Genomic DNA, 21982 nt, shown 5'->3' with positions numbered 1-21982 from the left:
GTAGCCCAGTCATGCTCATCCTAGAGTGATAGCGCCGTACCATGTCTGCAAGGCCGATGAATGATTAACCCCACCGAAACCGACAACCAAAAGAACACCGACTACGACCGGCTCTGCTACCACAGGTGGGGAGAAGAAGAGAATCAAAGAAACGAACCCAACGGTCCAGCACATTTCCGTCCAGACCGATCCATGCAAGCCTGCTTTTCCGAGTTCCCGACCAGTCCAGCAGGAAGAAGCGATGGGCAAATGCAACCTAAGACGGAGCAAAACGAGGATGATAAGAATAAACCCAATCCACTCCTGGCGCCCGCTCCTAGAAAATCCCGTAAACAACGCACAAGGGGGAATCATCGCTTGTATGCTGGAAATGGAGCCCGCACCCGACGGACGCTTCGGCCATGAAGGAGTTCCACGCCGGTACCCATGCCCTTGCTCAAATGAGAAACGAAGCCAAACAAAACGTAACACCGCGCAATGACAGAAATGACTGGATATAACGCAACAAGAGACGAAGAGAAGTCTGAACGTGCGCAGGGATGGTTGCTGCCCCGAACTCTTGAATCATCCCTCGTGACGGCATAGCAAGCTCAGCTCGTCAATCTTTCAACGCCCCATCATGTAGGACGAGTAGCCTCCACCCATGCTCCCAAAGCCATTGCCGGACACGCTGGTGGCCAGCCCGGCCGCCAGAGGTTGGGTGCGCATGGGGCTTGCCATGTCGTTTGGGCTCATTCCAAAGCTACCGCTTGAGTACATGCCGAATGGAGAAGAGCTATTGGTGTGGGGAGTGGAGAGACCTGGAGGAGCCGAGAGCCCAGGAGGCGGGCCTGTAGCCGTGGAGAACCCGGGAGGAGCGCCAACGCTGCTCCCGAACCCGGGCAAAGGTGTGGTGGGAGTTATGGCGGAAGAGGGTCCCATATTGGTCGACTGTCCAGTGCGCACACCTAGGGGGTTCTTAGAGAAGCTGAGCCGAATACCACCTTTGACGCTATTATGCAACGGATGCCCGTAAAGTTCGTTCAACGCCTTGGTAGCAAATGAGACGTCTTCGAATTCGACGAAGCACATGGGGCCATTCTGCTTGGTCCGGAAGCAGAGTCTCTTGTAGCCGCGCTGCTTGGAGAACACAGCCTTGAGTTCGTCCTCGGAGGTATCGATGGGTAGATTACCGACATACAAGGTATTACAGGGAGGGTTCTGGTCCGCCGGATTAACTGGAGGATAGGTAGGTCTAGTGAAATGCTGCTGATACTGCTGGTAGCTGGCGTTCGGTCCAAGATTACTCATCGCAGAAGGGATGGTGTGGGGAGACATGGCGGACAAGGCTGTACCGGGGGATTGCATGGTGGCGGCAGAGCGGGGAGACGCATAGTTGGCCATTGGCGGGGAGCTGATGCCGTTGACACCGTTCGTGTTCAGGGACAAAGAAGCGAATCGGGAGACCGGGAGCGGAGTGTTTGGATTCGTGGTCCTGCGCGGAAGCGTGGACTGAACGGGTGGGCCGCCGGTCGCATAGCCAATGGATTCGTTCAGCAGGCCATCATCGTCATCGGCTTCGTCGTTGATCACAGATTTCCCCAGATTGCGATGGGGGAAGGCGGTGCTCACAGGTGACGTCGGCGAGAACAAGTTCTGGACCGGAAATTCCCCGTTGCCAAGACCTGGGGTTCCATTAGGTGGGGACATCTTCTCGAAGGTCCCGTTATATCGCGATGATTGTCGTCCATTTGTCGTAGCACCGGAGATCCCAGTTGCAGTGGAGACGGACCCCTGTCGGACAGGTGCGCTGTCGACCGTGTTGCGCCTCGAGCCAATAGTGCCGGGGAGGCTGTCCTGGATCATTTCCACTATAAGAGTCGCATCTTTGGTAGCGTTGCGCTTTCCGTTCAGCAGATCTCGCGCCTCCTTTGCGCCCTCCAGGGTCCGGAATCTGGCGATGGCGGATGCGAAACCCTTGTCCTCGGGGTATCTCGTTGCGGAAACCAGCTCGCAATCAATGAGGTCCTTGGCGAAGAGAAGAATGTTGCGCACGGCGTCCCTGTCGCTGTTGCTCGGCAGCCGTCGCAGAAAAATGTCGTGGGTGCACTTGGGCTCAGGGCTGGTCTCGGCCTCGCTGAACGAAAGCAGCGTCAGGCCATGCTTGTCCAGGGCGCGGCGGTCGCCAATGGGCGCGGGCATGTTGTAGGTATGCGACGCGGAGAAGACGTCGGCGGTCATGGTGTTCTGCGACGGAAAGAGCTGCTTCGGTGGGGAGGACGACGTGGAGCTGCTCAGGGAGCCGTGGAGAAACGGACTGTTGGAGAGGTTGGAGGGACTGGTGCTGCTCGGGCTCGGCCCACCGGCCATGCTTCCCTTTGTCTGTTCGATATCGCGGTGGCCGTCTTGGAGACAAAGAGGTGCGGTCGGGACGAGTCGAGGCCTGCGAAACGAGCAAATGCGAGCACGCAGCGACAGCGAGCTAGACGCAAAGGGCTGCGGACCGTACGATGAGGGCGCGGGTGCAGAAGGCGACTCTGGGGGGTAAAACAGCTTCGAAACGTGGTTATGCCCGGGTCGAGGGTGGTGGGCGCCAGCAGAGAGCGGCAGTCGCAGGCGCACGGCGGGCGATTGGCGCGCGCCGCTAAAAACGAATTGGCGTTCTGGAAAAGTGGGTGCAGCCCTGCGCGGCGCCGCTGCAATGGCGAGGATGCAGCTGACCGACGCTGGGTGCGGGCGCGTTGAGCTGGGCGGGCGAGAGAGCGATGCGCGAGCGACGGGGGCGACGTCTGCGACTCGAGGTCGAGCCGTGAGCAGCGGGCTGGGCCTGATATGGGACCCAGGCAGAAGGCGACGCGGAAGGCAGTGGCCAGACGGGCGCTAGGGCGGTGGTGGGAGCGGTCGCGGGCGGTCAGGGAATGCGCGTACAGCGAGGGCTGCGACGAGTGGGAAATTTTTGGTGGAAAAAAACGGTCGCTGAGGCCAATGATGCGAGGATCCGGAGGGGGTTTTTGGGGGGTGGAGGCGGAGGGACTCGAGCGAGGGCTGCCAGCGCTCGGATCGCCCTCTTGTCGCGAGGGGCCTGAATGCGCTAGCCAATGATAAGGGCCGCCACAGCGATGCCGCCAGTCGGGCAGCGGGCGACGTGCAGCAGCAGCAGCAGCAGCAGCAGCAGAGGGCAGCGCGCGCGAGCAATGCGCATCGGCCGGCGTTGCTGGGAAGGGAGGGCTGCGGGCGGCACGGTACGCAGACAGAGAGGGGAGCGTCGTGGTGGTGGAGCGGTGGTGGTGGTGGTGGTGATGGTGTGCTGCGGCGGGCGGCGGACGAGGGCAGCAGCTAAAAGCGATAACAAGAACAAGCTCTGGCGGCGCGTTGGGACTGGCCTACGCCGGCGCGGACTAGGGACCGCTGCTCTCCTGGCGACGCAATTTGCTTGTGGGAGCCCTGGAGCCCTGGAGCCCTGGGAGTGTACCACCACGCGTCGCACAGCGGCCGTCTGGTCGCGCGATACCTGCGAGCACCGCGCAAACATGACGCTGCCCTGAGCGGTGCCGCCGTCCAGTGTCGCGCCTTGACTTCCACGGTTGCAACTTGCGCGCTCTACACGCCGTCAATCAACGGCACCGCCTGCGTCCTGCCGTGCGCTCCGTCCCAGACACGCCCGCACGCCTGCACTCTCTTCGAGACATGGACACAGGACTCGAGCGCTCGGCTCGGCCTTATACTTGGGCTGATATAGCTTGGCCACGTCGAGCGTTTTGGCCTCCCGCTGCCGCCGTCCCCCAGCCCATCGCGAGCCACACACAGCGCCGGCACGGACGCGGCCCCTCCTCACTGGCTGCCCGCCGCGGTACGTATCAGCCTCTGCCACAGCGCCGTGCCTCGAGTCACGGTTCGCGGGCGAGATCGCAGCGTGGGATGTGCCAGCCGCTCTGCAGTCTGTGTGCGCCCGCTGCGCTGCCGCTATCAATCGCCCGCTGCTCTGCTGCGCCGATACCTCAACCTCACCCGGAGCCTCCTCGCTCGAGAAACGCTGCAGCGCGCGCGCCGGGGTCGACGGTGATGGAGGGCAGCCCCCTGAGACGGCGCGCTCGCACGGCATGCGCCTTGCAAGGACGCGGAGCTCATCAGGCTATTGCAGGCGGCATATCCACAGCCTCCATGGGTTTGCTACGCGCAAGTCGGCCCTGCTCCGATTCCACCCAAAGAACGAGAGCACGGCGCTAGCGCACTCCTGCTCCACGCCGATGGATGTGGCTCCCTGGCCTGATTCTTGCGGCCGCCTTCGCGGCCTCACCAACCGTCCCAATCCCGGTCCTTTGGCGCTGATATGTACCGGCCCTGCAGCGAATCACGCCGGCTGCCCGCCTGCTCGAGCGATCCCCCTTCCCCAACGCCGCTCAGGAGGTGGGCCCTCCGGTCGCTCCCCCAGCTGATGCTCAGAGCCGTCGAACGCCCGTTCATCGACTATCGCTGCGCGTCGCCTCCAGACAAGCTTCGCCCATCTCTGACCGTCCTGCGCCCGCTGGACCGCCTTTCGTCAGTCCTCGTGTAGCCGAGGAGGGGCAGCCGTCCGACTTCTGTGCCCGTCCCCCGCCATGAGCTTGCATCAGTCCATCGGATTCCTTGCCGGTCCACCCTTCAGCTCCGTGATTCAGGTCAGCATTTAGATCAGACAGAGGACGCTGCGGGGCCCAACTGCGACCAATCGCCGCTCCTTTGGACAACTTTCGGCTTGCCGATGCCGCCCTCATCCGGTCACTGGCCAAAAAGGAACTTCATCCACTTCATTTCTCGCCGCCTCTCCAGAACAACACAGCGAGAGCCGCAGCGTATTGCCACTCTGAGAGGCACGTGGACACCGCCGTCATGTCCACAATACTTTTTGGCATCCCATGGTGATCTAGTGGGCCCTGCCCTCTACTCCCCCTGGCCTTCTCTGGCTTCCATCGCCTTGGCCTACCCAATCATCACGAGATACAGCTGGGTTAGGTGACGACCTTTGTTTCGACGACAAACGTGAATAGGAAGAAACTTGGAGTCGAGATCGTCAATTCGCCCTTCTCGCGCCTCGACGCCGCCGCCACGTGGATCCATCCAGGTCAACGGCAGTCCATCACTTCCTTCTTCTAGACCACAAGCCCGTGTAGCCGATGGTAGCCAGCTCATTGGCGCAGTCGACTGTTCTGATCCAGCCGGTGTGCCCTCGTGCAACGCCAGGCTCAAGCCCGATTTGTCGGTCGAATCCAGACAGCGCCTCTGAAAGAAGGAAAGACACGGCACTTCTCAAGTCACCACCATGCTGCCTGTGTCTCTTCCCGAAACAAGGCTACGAGGTGTATCACTCTCGCACTGTCCGTTAGTCGCTGCGACCATACGCTCGCACTTGCTCGTGACGAATGTCACCAAGCAGGATGGCGTTCTGCACCAGCCAGGCGTGCCCGTCCCATCTCCGCCCGGCTCGACTGCGAAGTTAATGGAAGTAGTCCATGGGAATGCAGTCAGGTCCGTGCGGTATCCCGTCAGACCCTGCAGAGGTTGTGCCGCCGTCTCTTGGTAGGAAAAGAGCAAACGAGGAGACTCCGCCAGCAGCGATCATCGACGATAAGAGCTAAACTTCCTTTTTAGATATCCAATCAGAGCGTCTACCGATAATCACAAGGTCTATACTTCGAGTCAGATCAAGGTCGCTGCCCTTCTACTAACAGCTGCCGGAATTGAGCCGTTTCGAGGGGATTTCAGTGACCGTCACAATGGGCCAAGCCTGTTGCGATCAAAAGCAGTCAAGATCTTTATGACGCATGGGAGAGTCCCTTCCGATCCTCGCTTCAGAACACTTTTTCAGCATTAATTGCAGCAGGGGCAGGGCTGAATGACGCTAATGCAGACGCATGCGGCAGAGGCAAAGTTCACCGTTCAAGCATGTTCAAGCATGTGACATGGATAAAAGGCATCATGCTCTTACAAACACAGTGCCAACCGCGTCTAGGCAACGTGTCCTATGTCGGCCGGCTCCTCCGCGTCAATCAGAACAGTTTTCTGAGCCTCAAAACCTCCATTCACCGGTTCCATGACTCGCGACGCCCTCCCAGATTGCTGGAATATAGGCGGCGTAAACGAGCCAGCCCTCTACCTCTGGTTTGGCTAGAATCGCTCTATTGCTCCGAAGCTTGGCTCGGACATTACCACCCTGGGTGCCACGACGTCTGGAATCGTTCGATGCAGAGAAGCGTGCGCCTTATACGCAACCACTACTCCCCGCAAGCCACACAATACGAAGGGTATTCTATACAGTCAATAACACCACGCCATTAGTTCGACTTATGTACACACCCTCAATCGGGGCGAACGGTTCTCGGCTGCTCATTCTAGCTTCTAGATGCTCTTTTCGAGGTTGAGAGTTTGACTTCGGCCGTTGATTTCCGAGCCATGCATCTCTTCCGAAGCTTGCCGCCTGTCAGTAATTTGCATTGTACCGAACGGCAATCCGGAGTGTCCGCCGAGTGGCTCTATTCTGATCCGAGTGACGGCCAGAGAAACGCCTAATCTTTCCACCTCTACCCCGACGTCCTTTAGCTTACGCAACTTAGTTCTAATTGAAGCCTCATGCCCAAGCGAACGATTTCAAGGTCCTCTGATGGCTCTCACGCGTACGAGACGTTCTAACTAACACGCTCGGCAACATTACTAGCGCATAAAATGCCATCCAACTAACGTTTGTGGGCTGGAAGCTTGTGTGCACCAGCAACTCACTGAATCTCCGAAGCGCCGCAGGACCTGCTCCGGTAGACGTCATTGGTCCATTGCCGGAAGCAGTTCACATCGATGCCCATCTGCGAGTAATGCGTTCTCCACAATTCCTCTGACGTAGAAAGCGGAGACGCGCTCCAGTCACACTGTTGGAGAAGAGAGACGCTAATATCTGACGTTGGGGAGAAGCTTACGCCGGCTCGCCCAGGCGCTTCGAAGAACAGAGACAAAGAACACCGACGCCACATCTAGCAAGCTCGCAAATTTACGAGGCCATTCGCGAGACTAGACGAGACATCCCGGATGGTACGCCCGTTATGCGGCCGAAGGTGCCAGGCGCTTGGGCTAGCTCCTTGCCTATGCATTGATCGACAAACGGTTGAGAGCTGTGGTGGGACGCCATGGCGGGGAGCAAACCTAAATTCCACAACGTTTCGTAATGTCGGTCTCTTTTTGGGTCGTGCTGGATTTTGGGCTCCGCAACGTCACCGGCCGTTGAAGGCTCATGTGATGATACCGGTATGCAATTGCAGAGGCCACCTGAGTGGAAAGTCTAGTGAAACACTCGACGACTAACTGAATACAGGCATAAGCTTTCTACTCTTCCTTGACTCAATACAACAGACTCCTCCTCCTGTCGCGGTCAAGGTCAGCTTCCACATACTCTCGGCCCGGATCCATGTTTCTAAAATTTCGCCTGTGGATTGAATCTCTCAAAGGCTCAATGCCTCAATTCCCAGCAATAGTCTTTCGACCGCTACATACGAATTCGTGCTGATCCAGATTCATCCATTCGCTCACCGGCACACATGTGCGTTCCCTGTGCTGTGAGATGAAGTGACTATTCTAGCATGTTAGATGATGAGATTAGGGTGAGGATGTGAATGCGTAGATGCTGGATCACAACCTGGGTCTAGGTCCGTACGAGGCAAGTAGCACCCCGTTTGGCCAAATAGTAGGACCAGGTGCAATCCTGCTTTGACATGTAAGTGTGTTGGGTTTGGACACTATTTACAGCTTCTCGGTCTGCAGTGGTAGGAGGCGAGCGATTGTGTTGGCTGATTACTGCTGGCTTGCTTTCGGTAACACACTTTGGAGGCTGCGCTCGAGCAGATTCGCGGCGAGAGTACAACGGCGAATGACCTTGGCTTTTACATCGCCTTTTCACTTCCGGCTTCATTTTTCCAATGCATCGAGGGAGAATGGAGACTTCCTTCGTTCTATATAACAGTCCGTCCGCACGACTGCAGAGCAATGCCTGAACGCACAGCGGTCGACCCACTCCACCATGCGATTCCGGTTGGCAACCCTGCTCAGCGCTGTCGTCGCCCTCGCTACAGCCTGTACCGTACCCTTTAACGATGTCCGCTTAATGCACAACGAGACCCTACTCCGCGAGGCTATTGATCAGTTCCATCAGTCAAACGGGACTCAAGGATGGGCCGACGCAGTTAAGCCGGGCAACCCGATCACCCCATGGCCCAGCGACATCGACAGGATGCACCGGATTCGATATTGCTTCCAGAACGCGAACGTCAAGGTGATTAGCCGCGTGCAGCTATCCTCTATGGGTAACGCAGACTAACAGTTGACATCAAGGTGAAAACCTGGGAATACATCAACAAAGCATGGGATCTATGGCTTGACAAAATCGGCAAACCGGGACCGGGCCGGTACAGCAGACACTTGCTCATGTGGCAGGAATACTCGTCCCACGAAGGGGTTCCGCTCTGCCGAGTGTACGGCGATGATTCAAAGTGGAATCCGGATGTGCCGCCAGAAACGGTGGAGATCCGACTCAGCACGAAGGCGAACTACGCGGCCCAAGCTACCGTTGGCTACATTCCTGAGTATTGGTGAGTATTTGTAACTCCCTTAGCGAACGCAGCATTGACTTGGTTGCAGGAACAACGAGCCCGGTCGCCACGTCATCTACATCAATGTCGGGCTGCTAGACAAATACCACCCGGAGACGGGGGCGACATTCATTGCCCACGAAATGGGACATATTTTTGGCCTCTGGCATGAACATCGTACGTCGCCTCCACCTCTGAACTGCTCTTCACGCAAGACTAACATATTGCCCAGAGCGACCCGATCGTACGCCTCTCCTCACTGTCCCTCCCTACAAGAAAGAAAGCTAACCCTCCGTCACCAGGCGACCACTACGTCCACTTCGCCTGCGAAAACCTCCCCGGCTACGCCGAGACCGCCCGCGCCGTCGAAAAAGACGGCCACTACTCCATGCAAGAAGTCTGCCGCTCCCCCGTCATCGGCATCCTGTTCGGCTTCCCCTCCAACGAGTACTCCACCGAGCCCTACTGGGACTGGCGCCACGACAAAGGCTACGAGCATCCGTGGAGGCTGCGCACCGCCGCCCGCTACGACCTCTTCTCTGTCATGCATTATGATAGCGGCTTTGCGCGGGTGGAGCGCGCGCCGCTGACGGCCTGGATTTATGGCGCCCCGGGCTTTGTGTCGCCCGACCCGCCGAATGTGTTGAACTCGGAGCGTATTCCGCTGAGGACGAGGGTTAGTGAGCGGGATGCCGAGGCGGTTAGGTTTCTTTATCCGTGGCGGAATGCGTGGCGTAGGAAGGGCGCGGGGGGATGGTGAGGGGATAGGGGCACGGCGAGGGAGAGATGAGCCTGGCTTCGTACGGCGATATGCAGGAGAGGTGAGGCATGTTGAGTGCTTCTCTCGCCGTCACTACGACACTGAAACCACGGGTTTGCGCTCCTCACCCAGTCCACAACTTTAGCCTTAACTTTGCCCCTCGAATCTTTTCCCACCTATCCATCTCCTCCGCATGCTAAAGACGCCGTCTCCTTCCATCAACTCACTGCACCACGGGGCTCAGGCTAGCAGTCTGCCTCCCCGACGCGTTCGCCGCTCTCGCTGCCGCCTGCACCGTGCCCTTCAACGACATCCACATGCTGGACAACGAGACGCTTCTCCACGAGGCCATCGACCAGTACTATCAAGCGGAATTGGCAACGGCACCCGAGGCTGCGCTGATGTCGTCTGGCTCGGCAATCCTATTCGACTGTGGCCCGCGGATATCGACGAATAACCCGAGGGAGGTACTGCTTCCGCAACGACGACGTCAACCTCGCCTTGTGGCAGTTGGTGCAGAAAGCATGGCGGCTTCGACAAGTCAAGATCAACCAACCTAGAATCCTTAGCGGTCACTCAGTCGACTGGATTCCGTGCTACAAGGGCTACTAAGTTTCTAGTGTCGCTGGCGTGGGAAGCGAAACCTCTGGAATCATGAGGTCCCGAGGAAGAGGCACTCTAAGGCCTTGCCCACGCTCCTTGACTGGCTGAGGGACTTGGAAAGCTGTATCATGGTAAGACCGGTGAGGTGTGCCCCCCAGATGACATACGAATGAGTACCTGTGCTCCCCTTACATCAATGCCCTGATACTTTCCTCTCGGGTTCTGTGTGCGAAATTACTGAGACGGACTGTTAAGGGCCTTGCAACGCTACTTCGCCCTTGCGATGTCGGTTTGTTGTGTCTGAAGTCCGACGGGATGGCTGCCATATACCTTCTGAGGAAAAGACACCGTCACGTACATATCTACGCTTCAGACAATTCAAGCTACAAGCCATAAGAGCAACGCGCCTTAATTCTTCCCGCGCCTTTCACTTTCACCAACGACACCGATACTAGGGTTCACTTCCTTCACTCGATCGAGCGCTTTGAGCTTTAAGCCCCACCTGCCGCGGCCCGTGAACTTCTCGCACGTACCTATCTAAAGTCATATCAATGTAAAATCTTAATCGCGCTCTAACCACGTCAACGCCTCCATCGACTCTCAACTGCACCATGCGGTTCCAGCTGACAGTCCTCCCCGGCGCCTTCGCCGCCCTCGCAGCAGCTTGCGCCGTGCCCTTCAACGACGTACGCCTCCTCCACAACAAGACCCTTCTCCACGAGGCCATCGAGCAGCACCGTCAAGCTCAAGCTCGACTACCCAACGGCCCACAAACAGGCTGGGCTCACGCCGTGCAGGCCGGCAACCCCTACCAGCCGTGGCCGGACGATCTCGACGGCATAGTGCGCGTGCGCTACTGCTACCGCAGCGCGAAGGTCGAAGCGGATCTAAAGCCGTCCGTGGACAAGGGATGGCGGCTTTGGCAAGACCGGCTCGGCGAGGCTGGAGCCGCGAGTGGGCACGCGCTCGAGTGGGTGCGGTATTCGAAAGATGGCCGCTTTCCGCCGTGTCGCGTTAACGATGAACCAGTCGATGCTTCCACCTGGAATCCAGAGGTCCCGTTTGAGATTGTGGAGGTTGCGTCGATAGAAGATGTGTTCTATGAGGGGAGGGCGACGGTGGGGTATCTGGCTCCGAAATGGTGGGTGCTTGTGGTCTTGCTGTGGGGATGTGGCTGACTTGGTTGAATGTAGGGAGATGTCTGATTCCTTGGCTGGAAGACATAATCTCTATCTTAACACTAAGCTGTTGAGCTCGTGGGTTGGAGAGCATGAGGATTATGCTGTGGCAACTGCTGCGCATGAGATGGGTCATATTTTTGGCTTGTGGTACGTCAACGCTTCGACTCGAAATGTATGCGTCTCGTCATGGTGTGCACGACGATATACTACTGAAGGCTCCTACAAGTGGCATTTCAGAAACGGCGAGCACCCACCTGAGGCATGAACGTACCTTCAATTCGAGAGCCACGCTGACTTCATACCCATCCTATAGGCACGAACATCAGCGAAGAGATCGTAGGTCTTTTCCCCGTCAACATCTCTTCCACTCACCACTAACCCCCCTCCCAGGCGACAAGTACATCTACTTCGAATGCGCCAACCTGCCCGGATACGACGAAGTCCGCAAAAAAGTCGAAGCAGAAGGAAAATACTCCATGAACACCATCTGCACCGACGCCACCCTGGGCTTCGACTACGACTTCCCGGCCTACGAATTCTCCACGCACCGCAGGGGCTATCTCGACCCGGAGTTAACATGGTATCCCAACCGCGTACGCAACTCCAAAGGCTACGATCTCGAGTCTATCATGCACTACAGTAGCATCGCACCGGGCTCCGGGGATGATGTTAATGCCGCGGTGCTGACCGCGTGGGTTAAGGATGGGCCGGATGTGGGTAGGGGCAGGATTATAAAAAGGAACACGAGGATTTCGGAGCTGGATCGGAGGGCGATTCAGATGATTTATCCTTGGAGGGATGGGCCGTTGCCGAGCGAACTGCCGGCTCCGGAATGTGAGGAAGTGTATTGTTGAGGGGAAGAGAGTGGAGGGGAGAGGGGTTTAAAGACGTTGGTCCAGATTTCTAGACTAGAATACTTCTTGGCTAGAAGTGAGCTTGGAAAAGTTTTGGATAATACGATAATACGATAATTATGCAATTGGTTCTTTTCAAGCTCTGGATGCCTTCCTTCCAATTAAATGGCTATACCTTTTAAGCACATCTCGAAAGTGTCTTTCTACAGTCGGGCGCGCTCCTAATGCAACCTCCCCATTGCTCCTTTATTCCGCACGCGCGTCTTCACCATCCCCACCGTATTCCCAAGTCGGAGAGATGACCACCTACTACCCTCCCCGTCCCAGCAGTCCAATCCCACAGCTCACTCCACCAATCACGCCATAATCCCCCCATCAATAATCTGCACAGTCCCCGTAATATACTGGCTCGCATCACACAGCAACCACGCAATCAGCGCTGCAACTTCTTCTGGGCGTCCTTTCCGCGGGATCTGGATCTTGTAATCACCTTCCTTGCCCCTTATCCTCACGGACTCGCGGTGCATCTCTGTGTCGATGATGCCCCTGTCCTGGTATCAGCTACGGGAAGGGGAATGGGAATGGGAATGGGATGGCGACTTACGGCGCAATACAATTGACCCTGATCTGTCTATCGCCCACCTCCTTCGCCGCTGTCTTCGTCAGCCCTACAACGCCGTGTTTCGCTACTGTATACGCTGCATTCTAGACACCAACGTTAGCAGCTACTCTCAACAAACAAGCCTCCACGACGAGCAAACGAAGAACGACACAGGCAAGCACTACTCCCTCTGACCCCGCGACACCCCCTCCCCTCAGCCCCCAACGCACTCACCTTCGGAAACCCGCCCAACCCCGCAATACTCGCCGCATTAACAATGCTCCCTTTCGTCTTCATCTCCCCAATCTGCTTGCGCATACACATCATCACGCCCGTAACATTAACATCCATCACAAACCGCCAGTCCTCATCATTCAACTCCTCCACGCGCTCGATATTAATGCTCTTCGGAATCACGCCCGCAAGGTTTGCCGCGCCGTCCAGCCTGCCGAACTTGCGCACCACCTCGTCGATCCACGCGTCGACCTGCGCGCGCTGCCGCACGTCGACACACGTGCTGAGCAGCTCCCCGCCCTGCTGGCACTGGGAGGACAGCGTGCTGCTGGCGCTGGAGAGCGCGGCGGCGTTGATGTCCGAGATGGCTACTTTGGCGCCTTGGGAGAGAAGCAGGGAGGCGGTGGCTAGGCCGATGCCAGCGCCGCCGCCGGTGATGGCGATTACTTTGCCAGCCATGTGGAAGAGGGGGGGTGTCATGGAGAAGGATTTTGAGGCTTCGGTTTCGGTGATGGGGATGCCGTTTATGGACATTTTGGCGGTGCTGGTGGCGGTGGTGTTGGATTGGTAGGTCGATATTTCTATGGAGGGATCAATGGATTATGTTCCTTTAGAGTCGAGTCGAGGAAGCTGGGATGGAGAAGGATAGACGGTAGAGCAAGGCTAGGCGGTTAAGAGGACTGAGGAAAACTTCAATATGAGCTGTGGGACGTTAGTTGTGTCCGTATGTTAGAGGTTCCCGTGATGTTCTTCCGGAAGTCTTCTGGCTGTGCACTTGCAAATGCGATTCGGGATCACCAACGACGTCGTGCAGCTCGAATACCCCACCTGCACGACCCCGCGTGCTCGTATTCAAATCCGATCTAACTTCGCGGGCTGTGGTTGGCTGAAGGCGTGGTCGGAGAGGTGGAGGATTGGGTTAGATGGCTGGATAAGGTTACCCGACCTAGGTCGGACCACGTGAGTGGCTGGCCAGTTAGCGGAGATCAAGGAATAGTGCTGAATGAATCTGCGCAGGAAGTATAGATCCCATATCTTAATGACGAGGTGTATACCTGCTAGCTAGATCCGTGATTTAGATTCGGCGGTGAATAAATAGTTGTATACGACGACACCGGCCCCATCAACGACCGTATAGATCAGCAAAAGCAACATCTAAGACAGGAACAGCAAAGCTGGGAAAGCGAGCCCACTCAAGATATCTGACGCCGAATACTGCCATCAACCATGTCCTTCTACGAAGCAACGCCCCACAACCGCGTGCTCAACCACATCGCCCTACACGTCCCCGACCTCGACGCCGCCGTGGAATGGTACACCAAACTCTTCGGCTTCCGCCGCCTCCGCAGCGCGCCCGTGTGCTGCGACCGATCCACCGACCCCTGCGCGCCCATCTTCCGTGTCTACGACAGCAAGCTCCACAAAGTAAAGCTCGCATTCATGTCCACGGGCAACGGGGTCGGCTTCGAACTCTTCCAATTCATCGATCCGCCTATGTCTGAACCCGCTTCCTTCGATTACACCAGGGGCGGTGTTTTCCATATCGCAGTCACGGACCCGGACCCGGAGGCATTACTCCAGAGAGCGGTCAAGGCGGGAGCGAAGCAGATTGGTGAGCCGGTTGTTCCGGCGTCTTGTGAGGGGGAGGCGGAGAAGCAGATCGCGCTGTACATGCAGGATCCATGGGGGAATGTGATTGAAGCGTGTAGTTGTAGCTTCGAGAAGATGATGGCGAACCGGGAAAAGTAGAGACTGGGGCGGAGGATTGAAGAGGGGTGCGTTGAGTTCGGAGGCGGGGTGTTCTCGCTATACATTTCTTTCGGCACGGAACGTTGGCGTCGCGTTTGGGTAGCCTGAAGTCCATGAGGCGCTTTGGAATAATCTATTGAGATCATTATGTAGGATACTCGTCCATTTTTCAGCATGTAAAGGGCGCTTCGTTCGTGGCATTTGATTTCATTATTGGACCATCCACTGACATCGACATGAGTTCCTGTAAGACATCTGTTGTCTCTTTCGCTTGCCTCGTTCTGAAAGCGCCTCTCCGCCGATTGTCTCGAGCGTGAAAGCAGGCTCAGCCAGACTGAGAACGTATTGTGTTGTGCCCGCTGAAACTAGATCTCCATTGTCTAAGACCATCTTCTGCTCGCAATACGGCGGTGTACTGTTTGCCGACCGCTGTTCGGTGAGCTTGACCACGTAGGGAAGAAAGGGCATCTGAGAGACTGTGGTGACATTTCCTAACGCGGAGGTAGTCATCCCTGCAGAAGTCGAGTTCTGCGAGACGTAGATGAAGCCTTCGATCGATGTGTTATTGAATGAGCAAAACCAAGGTCGATCACCTGGCTGTACGATGGTGCTGTTGGTATTTATCTGATCCGGCAGAGGGCCTTCAAGAGGTAGTTGGTCTTCTGGGATGATCACCGTGCGATTGTATGTTGCTCGAAAATAGTAGGCCGAGCCACTGTCGGGATTCTCGGAGTCCATGGACGTGGTGAGCTGGGCGGGTGTGATCTCCGGGGGTTGTTGCCCATATGCACATTGATTTAAATCGGCAAACGAGCCGAGGCCTACAAGCGTGTGGGATGCTTGTCCAGCCTGGGAAGGAAATAGATCGATTTGAAGTACCATGCCGTCCGCGCATGGCCATGCTGTCGACTCATTCATCTTTGCAAGGCAAGCAGAGCTCTGCTGTCGTGCGTTGCCAAGAGAAACAGCAAATGTTCCCCGTTGTATAGGAAGCATCGAGGGCGTGGGAGACGGAGTTCCAGAAGCGACAGATTGTGTGCGAAGTCTATCAGGCGCAAATCAGCGCAAGAGTCGAAGCGATATGAGAGGAGTTGTGCTTACTCGTGTGAACCTTTGCTATTTACGGACATCAAGCTCAAGCCAATTGTTAGTATCATGCTCAGCTGAACGCTGAGGATGGCCAGAATACGCCGTGACACCGGTAAACGATCCCATCGTGTCTTCGTCCTGGATAATCCATCCCATCTTGACCTTGGGAGGCTTGGTAGGGGCTTTCCAGAAATGCGCACGATTCCAATCGAAACGACCTCCTTCTCTTCATTGCCCGGTGAAAGGATCTTCCCACACGTGGTGTTTGACCGCTCGAGTGGAACAAGTTCTATCCCTTCCCCTACTTCGGCCGCAGAATAGTCACTTGGCGTTTCCTCCGTTCTGCTCCGGTGGCCGTTCACTGGAAATGTGGTGTGAATGCTGGGAAGTGCTTGATTCGGTATGCTCGCCAACGACCTGCGCGGGAGTCGCATGGATGGAGATGGGGTAGGGACCAATTAGAGGACGATGCATTAAAGAGATCGTAGATGACGGAATGAGCCAAAAGACTATTCTTGTCGTGATCTGTCCCACTGTCCAGCCGTGAGATCTATGAAAAGAACCAAATCACGACGAAGATAGTGACACCCGGACTGAAGGTCTTCCGAGCACTCTGAGCTATATGATGCTGGATCAAGCTCGTAACGGAAGGATTGCATATGCGGAGAGAGCCTCTAGCCGTCTCAACTGTGCTGTGCCGCTCCCTTGCTCTACGCCGCCGGCCAAGACCGAGGCGTGGCATTGGTGGTGGTAGCAAGCTTTCGCGTATTGAGAATACCGTTGTGGATCGCGGCTTCATGCTTTTGCGGCCTTTTTGCCTTTTGTGTCTGGATGACCAGAAAGTCCCGCAGCGGAGTTCAAAGAAGAGTGGAGAGGCGGAAACGATTGGTGTTTACGGTCATCTTCAGCGCGGATGTGGACCGTGCGCAGCCGCTGGTGATACCTCCACAACTTCTCTGATTGGACGGTGCTGATATCATCCTGCAACCTTGGTGCAAGGCACAAATCACCCGGCTTGCGATATTTGTTCGGATGGGTGCCGGGGACACATCGCTGCCTATCGTCGTTACTCCCTCAAGTTCGTACTATCGCATTTGGGAATTAATGGGCTAGAAGGTGGTCCCCGACCTCAAGCAACCGTATGCGCTGTGCTGTGAGAGCGGGGAACGGCCTCGGACGCGGAAGGTGTATGCAGTATGTTGCTCAACAGGGCAGTTCTTCTCAGTAGGGAGTGACCACAGGAGGTCCTGCTGCTGTTAGCTCGATCGCTTGTGGCCCGCCGCTTCGACGAGCGAGGCCGTGCGTTATCTATTGCAATATTGGCTACGAGATGTGAGATAGGTAGCGCTCAACGGTTCTTGGTCTTCTCGGTCGCAGCTTCGGTCGTTGCTTGAGGGACGGCATTGAGCTTCATGCGTGTGACAGGACATTAGCACGTCTCAACGAGTCCGGGTCCCATCTCTCAAACAACCGTGCCGTATGTTGTTTGATGACGATGTTGGCGAGGATCCAACGTCCTGGATATGGTTGCAGAGCATGATTGACGTGCGAAAGCTGTCGCAGAGCGTAGGCTCGAGGGCTTTGAAGATACGGGCGAAGTCCAGTTGGGCCCGCAAAGGGGGTAGAACTGTACCAAGAAGGGGCCTAGAAACGATGTTGAGACCGACGAGCAAACGTGATTATGAGAGAGAGGTGGTCTGGTGGTGTTGAAAGGAAGGTCCCAGACAGTTTCTCATGTTCCGAGGTTCTTAGGCAGGCATGTTAAGACCTTGCCGTATACAGCTAGCGTACTGATACCGGTAAGAAATCTCCAGCTCTTGCGCGGTCTGCTTCTTCGCACCTCCGTCTCTTCTGCAACACATAGCATTTCACAATTCAAAAGATCTTGGGGGCAAGTATGACATCTTCATTATTCTCTTCTGACGAGATGGCGTGGTTTAGCTTCATGGGTATCAAGACAACGCTGAGAGAAAAGCCTCTCACCGTCGGCGAAGTATCCCCAGAAGATAGCACCTTGAGTCTAGACGAAAGACTGGAGGCATCTACACCTCTCCGTCTGCCGTCTGCTCGCGGAGCTTCTGCATCCTTGCCTCTGCGTCCGCCGCAACCCACGTATGGTACTCTTCTTCTAGCTGGGACCGGTTTGGCTTCTTGCCGAAGACATTGACCATGTCAAGCACCTTGCGCTTCGGCCGGGGAACCGTGGGCGCCTCGGATTCGTCTCTGCATGGCTTGCAACGAGCATCGCGATCGGATTCCTTGCTCTGAGTATGGCATCGAACAGGGTCGTGGTGAAACCAGCATGACGGGCACTTGTCGAAGGCTCCGTCCGGGTTCCGGTAGATCTTCTTGTCGCCTTGAATGCGTCAGTGCTGGGGTTCGACTGTAAGAGGAAGATCATGCGGTATGGTGCACTTACATCGACAGCAGAGGTAGAATTTGATGTCGGAATCGGCGACCACGAGGGAGTCGCGCTGGCTTGTGGGATCTGATGTGCCTGGGGCCATTTGCACCGGTGACGGGCGCGGCGGTGAGATTTGGTGTCCGAATGAAGGTCGTCGGTCGCAAAATCAAGTCTGAGGTTGACAGCAGCTGCTCCGCGTGCGGATGGAGCTCTCGCGTTTGTCGATAGCGGGACGCTCCTTGGACGCGTCGTTTGAGTGAAAAAGCTTATCGAAGGAATACAGCTACGGCCTTAACACTGCTCACATTGACAGCCCACCTTCACTGTGAGTCTGCCGTATGAACGACCTGAGTGAAAGAGACGACATATAGTCAATGCAGGGGTATACCTGAGCAGGACCGCATCGCGAAGTAGATGAGGACTATGAGTAATGTCGCGTGGCAGTGCGTGGACCACGATGAGCCTAGAAGAAGACTAGCAGCTTTTCCGGGTGCAATTGCTCTTTTGTCCAAAGTTTAAGGAAAGAGCATTTCGCCAAATGAGGGAGTGCCGCGGCTGATCTCTTGCGGGCGAGGCTGCGACGCGGCCAATGCTTCGTCCTCGCGTGTACCGCGTCGGCGAGTTTGCCATGTAATCAACGAACATTCAGTATCGTTCGCATTCCGCTGGCCTCCACTCCAGCAACACGCGAAACGACACAGGCACAATGGCAACGCCAGCACCGCGCGGATTCGTCGTCGACGCGGAAGTCGACCCATTCGTGCCCGAGGCCGATAGCGACTTCTTCGACTACCGTATGTACACACACTCCCTTGCCCGATGCTCCGACACCACCTCTCGTTACATGTCACTGACCCCATCATTATATAGCTCCCTATGCCGTGTGCATTGGAAAGCACGCCAAAGATGCATTTTCCCCTCCCGCCGTTACCAAACGAGACCCCAGCACATACAAGGGCAAGTGGGCCCAGCGCGAATGGGGCGAATGGAGTGAGCTCATATCGGACACGGCTATCATGTACAAAGGTCAATATTACGCGCTCTGGGATATGGTTGAGGTGTCCGACCACAAGGTCCGCGTTCGGGGTCGTGGACGCAAGCGTAAGCGTACGATATACCATGTGCCGGCCTATGCTGTTATTGCCGAAATCCGCCCACCATTGTGTCTCTTTGTCTGGTTCTACACTAGGAAAGACGCGAAGCAGTTCCATATTTCTACCAAAAAGTGGCAAGCTGCGGCTGGTCCGGACCGCCTAATGCTCTCCGCGCACGCTGACATCTGCCCAATCTGCGATATCACTGGCCCGATGTCTAAGATCAAACGCGGAGAAGTACACTTGGACCATATCCTCCACTTCAACCCGCCTCAGGCTATTATGACGAACGATCTCTCCGACACGTGCTACATGCGGGCTCTTATTCGGCATGTCCAGGAGACGTCTACGGACTTGCAGGGCCCGGACGCTACCGAGCAGCCAAAACCGTCCGCGAGTCCCGCTAGAAAGTGCATCAAAATCAAAAAGGAAAAGCAGGACGAATAACCTAACAATCAACATCTTCTGAGAGTTCAACTACGCGTTTCGGAGAATCAGTTACGGCGCAGCTGTGACTCGTTGACATGACCGACTCTATTCTGTCAGAGAGACGGATATAGCAATGCAAGAAGGGTTCACAGGAGAGACGTGGAAGCCCGGCAACGCCGCCAAGCTGCTCGATCGTAGCTGAGGGGGCCAGAGAGAGACAGTAATTTCTATAGGTAAACATGCGTCTGTAAATGAGGGGCCACACGTCTAGAGGATGGGATGCCGTGATTCGAAGGTGGAGGTCGCCTTCAGGCCTTTCCCAATGCAGCCAATTAGCCGAGCACTAATAACGATTCCGATCTCCGCTCCGCTTGCATGCAGCCTCTGAGCCTCCAACCGTTCCCTTACTCATCTTCGAATGAGCTTGAGCACACATGTCAGCTATCTTTTAGTAGCACCGCCCGAATTGCGAACCAGAGATCGGCTGCTAAATGCGACCCTGGCCTCGTCAGTCGCCTCCAACACAGCCATGCTTCGACATGCCGCGAGCTTCTCAAATGACAAGTCAAGTCAAACGAAAGAGGCATTTGACATCTATGCCTCTTTTCCTTCCTTCTGATACATTCGCATATCAGGCTGCGTGCCCTGCCACGTTGCCTTACAGTTCGACATCAGCATGCAACATCAAGGCAGGCCGCCTCCCAGAATATGTTTCGTTTTTCCGATTGCCTACTAAGGCTGTTTCGGCCCCGCACTCTGAACACTCAGCTCGAAGCATTCGCCACAGGAAAGCTGCTGAAGAGCCCTAAGCGAGATTCAGCCGTCTAGAGTGCTCCGCCGTGTCGTGAGTATGCGGTACGCTCTCGCCTACAGCGCGTTAGTCTAGAATCCCAACTCCACGGAGGCGGAGGAGCCGAGCGGGTTGGGCGGTGATCAAGGCTGGAGGTTCGAGATGGCCATGGCTGAGCTGACTTAACAGGAAACATTTCAGCCCCAGGCCACTAGCCTCCTCTATGCTAAGCTTGCATCTGGCACCCCTCCGCGCGTCCACTATGGGATTTACTACACAGGTGGCGTGCATAAGCCTCAATTAGTCCTCTGCGCATTGGTCTATAGAAGGCTTCGCCTACACTAAACATTCTGCTGATGACCGGTCAGGTTGAAGGGCTAGCTGAAATCGGGCTGATATCATCAGTCAGCTCGAACGTAAGTGCCATCGCTGGAAGATTTGCGGACGTGCATATAACTATTTTCGACCCCCCGGATTTCTCATCAGCGATTACTTTCAATATCATTTCTTTTCGTCGCCCGAAGGAATCTCCAACTGCAACTTTCCGACTCCTTTCACGCGAAAGGAAATCGACGGCGAGCAACCACGCCGGCATCATGGCCTTCCTTCCTATTTTCCTGTCGAGCGCGCTTCTATCTGCTCTGTCGATATCCAATCTCGGCTTGATTTCGTCGATGGTCGGCTTTCTCCACAAGCAAAAGGATGACATTGGAACCTACCAAATAAATTGGCCCGGTAACACTGTGCAGCTGGTAGTGGAGCCACAGCATCTCTGGGTCGATCAGGGTCACACTAGCAATGGAGTCGCGGGATACGGTTTCTTTCTGGGGCTCTTCGGCCTGTATGTAGCATGGAGGCAGAGGAAACGGCAAGGAAGGGTATGTCTTCTCGTCCTCAGGGGTGGCTTTCTCTCTGACCTTTTAGCAGGCTCCTTCGAAGACGCTGCTCGCGCTCTTCATCCTCCAGCTCCTAGCTGTGCTCTTCACATTATCCGCCCTCATCTTCGTTTTCGTCGTCACCAACCAAACCAAAGGGCAGCACATCTCCGAGTCCATCGCACGATCGAATATCGCCTACCCTGCCGACAAGTGGACACCCGAAACCTGGTTCACAGCCGTGCTGGAACTTCCCATGGATGACCATCATCACCATGACAACATCCACTCGAAGGTCGTGAACATGCGCGCTTGGAGGTGGATGCTCATCCCAATCTTCCTCACCGACATCCTCGCGTTCGGGTTCACCACGGCGGAGCTGGCCCGGCAAAGGAAGGGTACGAAGCAGCCCGAATATTCTGCGGAAAAATAAAGGCATGCGCTTACTGCTCCTGCAGACCACGACGGCGACGCAGAGCAGAAAGTGCATCTGATGCCTTACAAGAGTCAGTTCATGAGTCCTCAGCCGAGTCCACGGCTAGAAGACAGTTACGGCCAACCTTATGCGGATAGTCTTCACCATCCTCGCCATCGTCGTTTAGAGAGCGGATCATAGCGTTTACTTTCAGATACCCTTCGTTTCTCCCTGCATTCGTCCGGCGTTCAGTCGCTCTTTGGGAAAGGAATAGGAAACCACATGGGATTTGTATGTCTCTTCTTGATAGCGCCTGACC

General features: G+C 56.0%; 9 protein-coding genes across 9 annotated transcripts; 6 read left to right on the top strand and 3 right to left on the bottom strand.

Moving 5' to 3' along the window:
* Positions 1 to 480: 480 nt before the first annotated feature.
* Positions 481 to 2580, bottom strand: BU26DRAFT_240730 (uncharacterized protein). Its single transcript, XM_033821011.1, has one exon. It carries the CDS (start codon positions 2347 to 2349, stop codon positions 607 to 609), a length of 1743 nt encoding a protein of 580 aa, XP_033686642.1. The 5' UTR covers positions 2350 to 2580; the 3' UTR covers positions 481 to 606.
* A 797-nt stretch (positions 2581 to 3377) lies between these two features.
* BU26DRAFT_240671 (uncharacterized protein) lies at positions 3378 to 4323 on the top strand. Its single transcript, XM_033821010.1, has one exon. The coding sequence runs from the start codon at positions 3667 to 3669 to the stop codon at positions 4204 to 4206; it is 540 nt and encodes a 179-aa protein (XP_033686641.1). The 5' UTR covers positions 3378 to 3666; the 3' UTR covers positions 4207 to 4323.
* Positions 4324 to 7696: 3373 nt separating this feature from the next.
* On the top strand, positions 7697 to 9442 carry BU26DRAFT_240738 (uncharacterized protein). The gene is made up of 5 exons (XM_033821012.1): positions 7697 to 8269; positions 8329 to 8585; positions 8635 to 8762; positions 8818 to 8829; positions 8888 to 9442. Exons 1-5 carry the CDS (start codon positions 8018 to 8020, stop codon positions 9343 to 9345), a joined length of 1107 nt encoding a protein of 368 aa, XP_033686640.1. The 5' UTR covers positions 7697 to 8017; the 3' UTR covers positions 9346 to 9442.
* A 1117-nt stretch (positions 9443 to 10559) lies between these two features.
* Positions 10560 to 11983, top strand: BU26DRAFT_502264 (uncharacterized protein; the record flags this gene model as incomplete). The annotated part of the gene is made up of 4 exons (XM_033826622.1): positions 10560 to 11089; positions 11142 to 11276; positions 11443 to 11465; positions 11520 to 11983. The coding sequence occupies 4 exons, from the start codon at positions 10560 to 10562 to the stop codon at positions 11981 to 11983; spliced, it is 1152 nt and encodes a 383-aa protein (XP_033686639.1).
* A 272-nt stretch (positions 11984 to 12255) lies between these two features.
* Positions 12256 to 13553, bottom strand: BU26DRAFT_516424 (NAD(P)-binding protein). Its single transcript, XM_033828328.1, has one exon. It carries the CDS (start codon positions 13350 to 13352, stop codon positions 12702 to 12704), a length of 651 nt encoding a protein of 216 aa, XP_033686638.1. The 5' UTR covers positions 13353 to 13553; the 3' UTR covers positions 12256 to 12701.
* Positions 13554 to 13913: 360 nt separating this feature from the next.
* BU26DRAFT_240640 (Glyoxalase/Bleomycin resistance protein/Dihydroxybiphenyl dioxygenase) lies at positions 13914 to 14672 on the top strand. Its single transcript, XM_033821009.1, has one exon. The coding sequence runs from the start codon at positions 14046 to 14048 to the stop codon at positions 14565 to 14567; it is 522 nt and encodes a 173-aa protein (XP_033686637.1). The 5' UTR covers positions 13914 to 14045; the 3' UTR covers positions 14568 to 14672.
* Positions 14673 to 16202, bottom strand: BU26DRAFT_240639 (uncharacterized protein). The gene is made up of 2 exons (XM_033821008.1): positions 15669 to 16202; positions 14673 to 15612 (listed from the first exon to the last, which is right to left on the bottom strand). The coding sequence occupies exons 1-2, from the start codon at positions 16088 to 16090 to the stop codon at positions 14778 to 14780; spliced, it is 1257 nt and encodes a 418-aa protein (XP_033686636.1). The 5' UTR covers positions 16091 to 16202; the 3' UTR covers positions 14673 to 14777.
* Positions 16203 to 18695: 2493 nt separating this feature from the next.
* Positions 18696 to 19836, top strand: BU26DRAFT_548471 (uncharacterized protein). Its single transcript, XM_033831943.1, has 2 exons — positions 18696 to 18854; positions 18931 to 19836. The coding sequence occupies exons 1-2, from the start codon at positions 18767 to 18769 to the stop codon at positions 19599 to 19601; spliced, it is 759 nt and encodes a 252-aa protein (XP_033686635.1). The 5' UTR covers positions 18696 to 18766; the 3' UTR covers positions 19602 to 19836.
* A 1133-nt stretch (positions 19837 to 20969) lies between these two features.
* BU26DRAFT_529053 (uncharacterized protein) lies at positions 20970 to 21681 on the top strand (the record flags this gene model as incomplete). The annotated part of the gene is made up of 2 exons (XM_033830878.1): positions 20970 to 21251; positions 21301 to 21681. 2 exons carry the CDS (start codon positions 20970 to 20972, stop codon positions 21679 to 21681), a joined length of 663 nt encoding a protein of 220 aa, XP_033686634.1.
* Between the last annotated feature and the right edge of the window lie 301 nt (positions 21682 to 21982).

Source organism: Trematosphaeria pertusa, assembly GCF_010094035.1.
Source record: "Trematosphaeria pertusa strain CBS 122368 unplaced genomic scaffold BU26scaffold_4, whole genome shotgun sequence".
NCBI lineage: Eukaryota > Fungi > Ascomycota > Dothideomycetes > Pleosporales > Trematosphaeriaceae > Trematosphaeria > Trematosphaeria pertusa.
This window is presented reverse-complemented; position numbering and strand designations above follow the sequence as displayed.